The 11171-nt window shown below is 39.4% G+C and overlaps 2 protein-coding genes across 2 annotated transcripts; one reads left to right on the forward strand and one right to left on the reverse strand.

Moving 5' to 3' along the window:
- The first annotated feature begins 377 nt into the window (after positions 1–377).
- Positions 378–4025, forward strand: LOC306707687 (galectin-related protein B). Its single transcript, XM_079175251.1, has 4 exons — positions 378–419; positions 729–814; positions 2709–2889; positions 3852–4025. The coding sequence occupies exons 1-4, from the start codon at positions 393–395 to the stop codon at positions 3993–3995; spliced, it is 438 nt and encodes a 145-aa protein (XP_079031377.1). The 5' UTR covers positions 378–392; the 3' UTR covers positions 3996–4025.
- A 1095-nt stretch (positions 4026–5120) lies between these two features.
- On the reverse strand, positions 5121–10222 carry plek2 (pleckstrin 2). Its single transcript, XM_079175110.1, has 9 exons — positions 10123–10222; positions 9870–10034; positions 9002–9186; positions 8799–8890; positions 7680–7867; positions 7412–7513; positions 7154–7237; positions 6755–6833; positions 5121–6137 (listed from the first exon to the last, which is right to left on the reverse strand). Exons 1-9 carry the CDS (start codon positions 10174–10176, stop codon positions 6010–6012), a joined length of 1077 nt encoding a protein of 358 aa, XP_079031236.1. The 5' UTR covers positions 10177–10222; the 3' UTR covers positions 5121–6009.
- Between the last annotated feature and the right edge of the window lie 949 nt (positions 10223–11171).

Genomic DNA, 11171 nt, shown 5'->3' on the forward strand with positions numbered 1-11171 from the left:
ACCGTGACCAGTGAAGGCAGCATCAGGTGGACGGCTACGGCTTTACAGGGAAGCACACAGTGTATTATATTTATATATATTTATTATAGAAATATGAAGCGGGTCCGCTGCAAACCAGCAACAGAAAAGCATTGAGATGAATGTGAAAGGATGAACCCACACGTTCACATCAGTCCCCCAAAACAGCCCTCTTCTTTAACCGACTTTTTATCCAAATCATTTGTATTGAACTGAAATATTCAGCTTGTAATATATACCCCCCACCCCCCCCAAATTGGGAGCCTGTCTCTATGACAACTACAGGCGGGGTTTGCCAGCTGGAGGCAGAGTCAGTCAGTCCTCAGTTGGCATCACCGCTCCAAACCTCCACACTGCATCACGCCCTGAGTGGAATGGAAGAAAAGGACAAGAACGAAAATGTATGTATAGCTGTGAAAATTATGATTTGAAATACTGATCATGTATAATATCTCACTCCGGCATTGGCTCACTGAAAGAAATATACAGAAATATAGTTTGTGCAGCTCGAGTCACTGATTGTTCAGAATGTGGATCAATAAAGCTATTGTTCCTAGCGGTGCCATATAGGTCGCAGCTCACCGCAGATTCCGACATCAGCATGGCTGCATGATCACAGAGCATCATGCAGGAATGATCTAGTGTGTTTAGCGGCACAGGCCTCATCCTGTGTGTCACCGCTCGTACGTGACAGATCTCTATTGTTTCAGGGGGAGTACACCGGCGAGATAAAGGGTGGACTGCGGCCTTCAATGAAACTGGTTATCATGGGAATTATTAACAAAAAACCCAAGAAGTAAGTGCACACCTTTTTGCAATAAAAAGCGGATTATGAATTATTGATATAGCCTACTGTTGCACACATGACGTGGCAGCCAGTTAAAGTTATGAGGGAAGAAAATGCTCTGGCTGGTTATAAAAAAAGGATTTCAGACAGATGTAGTCTGTGTTTGAGTGCATAACCACCCAGCAAGTCCCTGTTTTGGGAAAATATGTTTGTAATGCCAGTGCGTTTCCTAATTATAGGTTGGTATGTGAACATGGGTGGCAAAGATGTAAAATCCCATGAAATCTGAAAATCTGAGTCACACTGGAATTGTTTTGGGGTTGATAACATCAATTGGCTATTTACTCATTCAGACATTAGTTAAGTTCCAGTAAAAGATGACAATTAGGCTGCCAACAAAACAACAAACGTATACTGTGCAAAAATGCAGATCTTTTTAAAGAAACATCGGGGAGGTTTTAAGGACAAATGTTCCCAAAGGACTATTTTCCTAAATACCTCATGTAATGTGACAGAGCTTTTCATTGATTCAGGTCGTTCTGATACCAACTCCACTCTCAAAATGTGCTGCCAAAATCATGCTTATTTGTCATTTTGGTAGCCAGATAAGGTCAAATCAAACATATAATACGATAAATGTATAATAATGCAATGCCAGCAGCCAGTAATACAAAATTCCCTGCAAAATGCCAGATTGTTACAGAATAATGTTGCTTAAAATGTTTTAGCTTTCCATGTAATCAGGGCCAAAGGCAGAGCAGTGTATATGATGACTGTAAAAAGAAACGTTCAAACCATTCACTTAAGTAAAAGTAGCAATATCCCATAAAAATCTAATACAAGTAAAGTTAAGTAAAAGTACTGGCAACATAAGGTACTTAAAGTATCAAAAGTAATAGTACTTGTGCAGAATGGCCCCTGTCAGTTTTTCTATTCTCAAATAAAGTACCTCAACGTTGTACTGAAGTATTCAGTAAATGTACCTTCAACCACTGAAAATTGTCTGCAAAAATGTGGAGTTTTATAAATTCCCCTGCAGGAATAAATAAACGTTCCTTTTAACACATTTATTATTAAGTTTTGTGCTTAAACTCACAATCAACTATTCTTCATTAAAGGTCTTATTACAACAGCACAGTTGTGATAAAGACCAGAAGATGTCACTGTTCTCCAAAGAAAACGACGTCGATTTAAAATTCAGTTGATTCCACCAGAAGTAAATAATAAAAAAGAATGTAAAATATAAGGCAGACAAACAGAAAAGCTACATGATATCAGCAGTGGTGGAGGAAGTATTCAGAACCTCTACTAGAGTACTAGTACCACACTGGAAAAATACTCTGTTACAAGTAAAAGTCCTGCATTAAAAATGTTGCTTAAGTAAAATAATGTATGATTTATTCAGGAAATCTACTTAAAGTATTACAAGTATTCAATGTATTAAAGTGACTGCTGATCACTCCATCACTACGAATATCCCGATTAATATTATTACTCAACTTATTATTATTTTCATTATAAATTAATCTGGTGATTATTGTTTGGTTTGTAAAATGTTTATAAATGCCTCCACGATTCCCCAGAGCCCAAAGTGACACCGTCACAATGTTTGCTTTGTCCAAACCTCAAAACTACTAAACATAAAGGTAAATAATCGATAGACAAATTGGCAAATCTTTGCATTTCAGAAGCTGGAATCATAAAATGATTTTCTAACTGATGATCAAAATAGTTGAACAAATCTTCTGTTAACTGACTTCGCTGTACTTTCTTTTTGAGAGGATTTGTAAAGTACAACTAAAACTGCCAAATAAATGTAGTGGAGTAAAAAGAATACATTTGCCTCTGAAATGCAGTGCAGTAAAGCTTCATGTCCTGACTTTTGCCCCGTCCTCGATGTCAGCATCGAGGTGATTCTGTCCAGTGAGCCTCAGGAGGAGGACGCAGACGGCGATGTGGGACTTCAGTTAAACGTGAACTTCATGGATAAGGCCGTCCAACGCAACGCTCGCCTGGCTGGAAAGTGGGGAAGACCTGAAACTACTCTCTCCTACTTTCCGTTTACACCTGGAGAATCCTTCAAGGTACGTTGAGAGTCTCTGACGGCGAGGGCCACAGTTTAATAAACATGAACATGAGATGTATTAATCAGTCATTATGGTCAAAAGGGAAATATCTGTCCTGCCTTTATTTTTCACCTCTCTGATCTCTGCATGATCTTAGATTGTAAAAAGTAGATTTCCTAGAGAGTTGCTGGAGATCTTCCTGTAGTTCAGAGCAAGTTATTTTTAATGGAAGACAATGCAAAAATAGAAAGGTTCTCATGTTATAGTTTGAACAATAATCATCAACCCGTCCCCTCCTATCCTGGTCATCAATGCAGTAAAGACGTATTAAACATGACTGAAAAATCAAGCAATACATAATCAGGAATAAAGAAAAAGACAAAAAAAAAGACCGTTACTGCACTTCTTTCTATTGATTGTAATGTCTGTGATCCAGGAGTTATGCTTATTTTCTGCAGATACACTCTGGATTACAAAATCCTCTTTAAACATGTTCTAAAGGCAAATCTGCTCCAAACAACAGGAAGTAATAATCAGCCATTGATTGAATTCATGCTGCAGAGAATGAAACAGGAAGATTATCCGTTAGGATCGAGTTCATCTGACCCTGAAGGGAGCATGACCTCGCCGCTCTGTTCAAGATTCGCCCTTAGATTCGCCCTTAAAGACACTACAAACATGGTTTCAAATCTTAAGCGTCTCTTTTTTTATATATATTTTTCTATTTTTCTACAAGCACATAGTTCAGGAGGGGGGAAAAAAATCCCCAATACAGAAATCTCTCAAGTAAAATAACCAAAACTCTTCACAGAAACAGATTGAGAAAATATGGACCAACTTCCAATGCATAAATATAAAACTTTTCATACCCTGCAGGCAAATCTGTGACTTCTCTGTTCACGATTTAGGCCAGTACAATATGTGTGTTTTTAGCATTAAACACACACCCTGACACTCTACTTCTCCTCTCTGACCGTCAGATGGAGATAGTTTGTGAGCACCAGCAGTTTCGCATCTTGGTGGACGGACAGCCTCTGTGCGGATTCACCCACCGGGTCACCCGGCTCGCCTCCCTCACTGCCTTACGGGTCTTTGGAGACTTTGAGCTCACCAAGGTGGCCTAGCACCAGCGCCTCATGTTGTGGGGACCACAGTACGAACGGTTAGAATAGAGCTACTTTGAATGAATTAACCCATGATGGGGCTGTGGGGGAACAAAGTGACGCCTGCCTCGTAATCACGTGTTAAGTGCCTTCACTAGATTACCTGTTTGGGGACTTGAAGTTAGACTGAATGTAACAGTCGTCAGTGTCTTAAATCAACTGAGGAATGTGATTTAAACTGAAGCAATTTGTGGTTTAAACTATACTATTTTCCCTTCCTGATGAACATTTGCACAGATGTGATGCGTCGCTGCTGAAAGGAGTGCTGCATCCGTCTGTGTGCATTGGAACCTCAGACCTCTGGAGTTAACCTTTGAAAGCACTCACGTTTACGAGCGCCTGCATGAAGATGAATGTTTCTGAAATCAACCGATTGTCATTCTGTGACCGAACTCAGTATATAATAATGTAAAGCGATTTGCGTAGCCGACGTTAGTGCATGCCAGTAACACACACACGGTTTGTTTCATTCCTCTCAGTTTGCCTCCAGATTAAACTTTGTTATTGTACCATTATCAACTATGAAAAGCCACCAACACCCACTGGTTCATGTACTTTTCTTTTACCCCGAAGCACTTTTTGTGTGAATGTTTCATATTGACTTAACTTCACTGCAATAAATCACTTTTGTTGTTAACTGTTTTGCTGTTTTCTGCTTTGTGGTCGAGTAACTTGTACTTGGATTTACTCCAAGACTGACTGTACAGCGTCTCATATCACTAAGGTGTTGTGTCACTTATGATTTCACTGGAACAAGCCCGTAAACCAACACCAGCTCAGCTTGAGTCATTCAGCTGATAAAGGCTCCACTCAGCTTGCAGGGTGGGAGTGCCCGTCTGTGATTTCTGGGAGCAGCAGGTCTGAACTGGATGATTGGGACAAATACCTTCTGAGGCCTTTTTCTGGTCTCTACTTGTACTTCTTCCTGGTGTCAGATCATTTTACTTAAGTTAAAGAATCATACAAAACCATAAAACAATATTCCACAAAGGGTTTCTACAGCAATCACCAAGTTAAAGACAATTTAAGACCTTTTAATACCACTTAGATTACATTTACACAGCCTCCTGTGTGAACAGTCCACCGCCACGACAATCCCAGTCTCCCGACAATCCCGCAGTCCGATACAGAAACATTTCATAACTAATACCACTGCCAATGGCACGCCAAAGAAATAAGAGCTTTGTGAATTAAATTAAAGACTTTTTAATACCTTCAAAGGACTTACGACTCTTTAAGACCTGCAGAAACGCCGTCACCTACAAGTCAACGTCCTGTTTAAAAGTAAAAGTACATAAGTATTATCAGATTAGAGGAAAATGTATCTCACAGACATCTGAAAGATGACAAAGGCCACACTGCTCATTTTGTGAGGGGTCATACAGTAAGTCTAACTGGTTTGGAATATGTCTAATAATTCATTTATATATTCTACAAGCCTGTAATGTGTCGGTTTAGATCAAATATCCGTCTGGATATTTGTGACTACAGCTGTCATATAAAAGTAAGGGAGCAAAAAGTGAAATATTTATCTCTGAAATGTAGAGAAGAAGTATAAAGTAGCAGAAAATTAAAATACTCAAGTAAAGTACAAGTATCAAACATTGTACTTAAGTATACTTGAGTAAATGTACTTTCACCACTAGTGTCTGGAGTTATGAATGTGGAGAATAAAGTCAAGATGATTTATGTTTTAATAATGAAATAATCTCATAAAACACATGCAAAACTCTGAGCTAGTTGGGCTTTTAAACGCCTTTAAGTCCTCCGAGCACAAACTTAAAAATACAGAATAAACAAACTGAAGGCACTGATATTTTAGAGAAACGTTTTGTGACCACTAACACTTTCATTTCAATTAATTTAAATTGCATGATCCCAGCTGGCTGCTACAGTATACATTCATGGAATGTGTAAGTCTTTCTTCATAGCTGAATAACTGAACTAGTTAATATCTTGAAGAGTTTGAACCGCTCTACGTCAGCTTCCTGATCGCATCGATCCAGTCCGTCTTCTGCTGCTGAGTCGGAGCCTGCATGAAGTAATGCGTGTCTGACTGGGTGATGATTTTGAACAAGTTGCCTTGAATGTTGCCTTTCACACCTGTGTGGGAGGAAAAATCAGAGTTAGTAAAGTAGAACTGCATGAGGGTTTCACTAACAGACAAACAGAATTAGTGCAGTCACAATTCAATATGGAAAGCCAATTGTCGATGTAAACGGAATGAATGATGACGCATATATAACAGTAACTTTAGTGTTAAATACACCACATTTCATCAGGAGCACAAAATACAAGTATTATTCTGGCCTTATTCTGTATTTTTCAGTACTTTCTGACCCTGTTTGTGGCTCAGGGTTAAGAATGTTACTTTCCTTTTGCAAATAAAAGGCAAATCATTTCCTGAAGCTGCTGTCCACTGTGGCTTTTAGCAAACATTACTCAAACAGGAGTAAATGAGGCATTAGTTGGGAACAATTCCAGTTTGATGCTCTAGAATATATTTACAGCAGCAGGACATTGTACGTGCGATTAACTCAAATTAAACTACAAGTGACCGTGTTCATCTTGATGAGGGAACAGAAATAGCAGGTTTTGAATGGACAGACAATAGTTGTTGACATCAATTCATGAATTAAGAAAATAAAGCAGTCAGACAAAAAAGTGGAAAACAAAACCATTCAACTCTGAGGTCACTGGAGTTGCAGACAGCGACTCACCCGAGGGAACTCCGTTATCGTGCAGAGACGACACCAGACAGGAGCGCAGAGAGAAGCCGCCAGCGGGGCTGATGTCATCCTGACGAGTGAATGGCGAAAGACAGGAAGGGAGAGTCAGATTTGTGGAAGTGAATTACAGAGACTTTAAAGTAATGACGGGTTCAGAGTCATAACTGGCCTGAGGCTCAGGAAAGCACAACAACTGCTTTGTTTTGTGACTCCTCTTGTCGTCATTTAAGCATTTATTTAGGTCATGAAATGATTTAGTGTGTTTGTAAGTAAATTACACTGATCAGATTTATTTGAGATTCTATCAGGTAATCGAATCGCCTATGTCTTTAGTATAATAGTTTATTGGCCTGTGTTGGGCCTCCACAGCATTGGCTGCTGTACACTCACCTTGGTGGGATCATAATAGTGAAGGTAAGCCGGCTCTGAACGCAGCACAAACAGTCGCACCTTCCAGTTCTTCCTTCTGTGTCCCTGTGTTTGAAGGAGGGCCAAGGGTTAGTTTGAGGAGTCTCTATTTGATCTGATTGGTACTTACTATTATTAATCTACTTACTTACTTATGTATTTATTGTCAGGGCTTTTGCTTTATTTAATAATAATATTATTAATAATAATAATAACTCAGTTATTTTTCGGTGTGCTTACCTGTTTAAGTAGATATCCTCTCTTCACCACGTTTCCACTCAGCTCCACTGCAGACAGCGAAGACTCTGCCTTCACACTTCCTCTCTTCTTCATGCTGTCAGACTGTGATAAAACACAAACATGCTGTGGATTAAATACTACTCTGACCTGCTTTATAAACGGATCAACATTGAAAATCTGTCCATAATGCGTGTGGATATTCTCAGCGTGGCATCATGAAGCAATAAGAGTGCCGGAGGTCAGCAGGCAGAGACTTCCTGGTACTCACAAAGCTGTACAGCGCGGTGGAGTCGTCCATGAACTGCTCACTGAGGCCGGCGGTGCGGAGAGCCTCCACACTCTTCAGGCCGACGGTCCGCAGGAAACCCTCCTCCAGCAGGGCCGAGGCCAGCGTCATGGCGTCCATACGGGTCAGAGTCAGCTGCATGAACACCAGCCAGTCCACCACCGCTGAACCTGCAGGGAACACCACGCATGTGCACGAGACACTGGATCCATCAACACATTGATAGAGTAGATAGAGGGAAACATTGCTATAGATTTGGACATTTCAAATACTGTACAGAAACATATATGAAATATGAAAATAGCCTAATGTATATAAAGGTATTGCCAGGTATTGATAGAGGTTCAAACGGGTTATTGCATATAAACATGCAAATATAAAACCAGTAAGATAAAGACATGAAGAGATACATATAATATATATATATATATATATTATATGCACAAAGCAAGACATTAAGATTAAAGACAAACTGCCCAAAGTACCATGGTAAAAAATATCACTGCACTAAAACTGTATCCCATTTTTATTTCATTTCATTCATCATGTATTTTCCTCTTCATTGTGTGTAAGGTATTTTAAATATTGTCTAAAAGGTGCTATACATATTAATGCCCAAAAACTGTCCTTAAGCAAAGAAATTCTTCTTAACACTCATACGGTTTTGTCGACTAAGCGAATGGTTGATTTAATCAACAGATCTGTAAAACTAAGTTTCTCCACACAAAAAGCACACAAGCACAACTTTAAATCTTGTGTTTAAGTTACTTTGGAATAAGTCACTCGGCATGAAAAAAAGAATAATAAATTACTTATTTAAGTTGACTGCGACCAAATCAACCGATCATTCGACTCAGAGGCTCAGCAGCTCGACTAAAAACACGAGTACACAATTCAAAACATCATCTAATTAATAGAGATAGCTAAAGTTGCAGAAGATCATTTATTATTGTTATTTCATCCTCATTGATTTAATGAGCATCATGCAGGGATCACAACCAAACTGAAATATTATAAAGGCAGATGATGCGTTTAAAAATGTTTCCAAGCAAACATCACCTGAGACGACGCAGAAGACTAAAGATGTTGTTCAAGGCTCACCTGAGAAACAGTTGCTGTAAGTGTTGCCCTGCTCCACGTGGTTGCTCATGTTGATGCCACTGTGGACGTCGTACATGGAGTCCAACACTTTGCTTTAAAAGAGACAAAGAGATAAGCAGAGACAGAAGTGAGATGTCTGCAGGGTGAGACAGTGAACACACCGTTAACATGTGGTAAAAGCCTGTGTGGGTAACATGACTTACCTCAGATTGATGTTGTGTAAGTGGGATCCAGCAGGGTCCTGCTGCTTTGTCACCTTCACACCTTCAAGCGTCCGCAGCTTTCCGACCGCAGCGGTGATGTCACCGGCCCAGTCATCTCGCTCCTGCCGGGAACAAGCCTCCAAATAATGATCCGCCCCATTCTTTGTCTGGAGCTTTAACACCAACTAGGAAACATAAAGAGAGAGGAGATTGATGTTCAGTTCTGATGACAAATTCAGACAAGAAAAACAACAAACAGATTCTGCAGAAACAGTAGCCTGAGGCGACACTCAGTCTCAGCCAAAGACACACCTTCAATGTGGTTTCCAGCAATAAAATCATAAACAAAGGAGAACACTGAATAGAATTCGTGGTACGTCCATGTGACAGATATGTAGACAACTGCACTTTGTACCATGTCTGCTGTTTGTTCTTACTGTGTCTTGTGTATAACTATGCAAATTTAATTCAAGTTTATGTCAAATCAAATTATGAAACCAAATTAATTAATTGCTTTTTTTGTGATTTTATACCCTATAATAATTTCTTTACCTCATCAATTTCTTTCATAAATGGGGGCATCAGACAGAAAACTTTAAATAATCAAAATAAACATAACAATTTCATTTGTATCCACATAATTCACAAGTAGAAAGTTGCCATCACTTAAAGAGGACACACTTTACTTAAACTAAGAATAAGAATCATTTCTTTAAGGTTTGAATGAGGGGTGGCACAATATACTACCCTCATTCAAACCTTAAAGGTAACCGCAATATTTAAAAATGTTCTCTAGATATCGCGATAAGATCGTTATCGTTACTTCTTGAAAAGTATAAAAGTAACACTGGAGTCTGGAGGAACTTACCGGTCGAGTTTCGTACTCCAGGAAAGGACAAGTTATCACACAGTCCTTCAGAAGGATTTTCCCTCTCTGACACGAGTCCCTCTTGCCTCCTTCGTACTTGTAATACAACAGCTTGTCTGGCATCAACACGAACCAGCGCGCCTTCCAGTTGTGAACAAGATGACCCTGAAATCACATTCTCAGAAAATCAACATACTCTTCTCTCTTGCTGTTATATATCTTTCATTATATGTATTTAAGTAACATGTCTTACCCTTTTCACCAGGAATCCTTCTCTTAGAGTCATGTTTTTCTTGTCTGTATCCATTCTGTTCAGTGTGATCTTGGCAATTGAGCTTTGCCTGTCCCTGCCTGCTCACGTATTTAAATCTAGAGGAGAGTGCGTCACCCTGTTCACCCCCCCCCCCCCCCCCCCCACACACACACACACACACACACACACATACACACTCTCACATGCATACAAACACAAACATACACACTTCAATACACGCACACACTTTGCTCAACACTGGGAGGCCAATCCAATCCTGCGCTTTCTGCCAATTTCCACAGGAAGGCGCTCTGACTCCTTCAGAGGCTCAGCACAGGCGATGATCGTTTAGTAAAGACTCAAGTTTCAAGTTATTGTCACGGGCACAACAATTACAGGAAACTGGTCGTTGGTAATGAAGATATGAGAACTCAGATTCACTCTAACAATGCTCATAAAAAGAAAAACATGCAAGTAAAAAAAACAATGCAGGAGTTAAATTAAGAGTTAGACAGTTATTGCAAAATGAATACACTAATACAAACAGGGATCTAACAAATATTTGGGCTATGCATAATGAGAAGTATAAATGTAGGCTGTAAATCAGGAAGTAAAACAGTAAATAAAAGTATATAAAGGTAAAATGACAAAAGTGATGAGCTCATGAATCTTGAATTATGAATAGTGAAAAACATTGAGGTAATGTCCTGTCCAAAGGAACAGGATTGGCTTTTAGCGAAATGTAATTACATTTTACCTGCACTATGTGTGTGTGCATGTGTGTGTCTGTGAGAAAAAAGGAAACATCTTTATACAGAAGTTTAGATTCTGTATCAAATTCAGTATGTGAAGAATTCAAATCCAGGAGATAAAGCTGTAGGAAACATCCTGCTGACGGATGAAAGTTATTTTTTATCCCATTTTAATGAAAAACCAGCAGCTGGTGGTCGACCACAGCTAATCAGCTTTGTAGCAGCTGTACCCAGTAGCAGGACAAAGTGCACATATTACTGGTTAATGTGAGTAATGTGGTCGGTGCACCATTGTTA

This window comes from Pholis gunnellus (assembly GCF_910591455.1).
Source record: "Pholis gunnellus genome assembly, chromosome: 15".
NCBI lineage: Eukaryota > Metazoa > Chordata > Actinopteri > Perciformes > Pholidae > Pholis > Pholis gunnellus.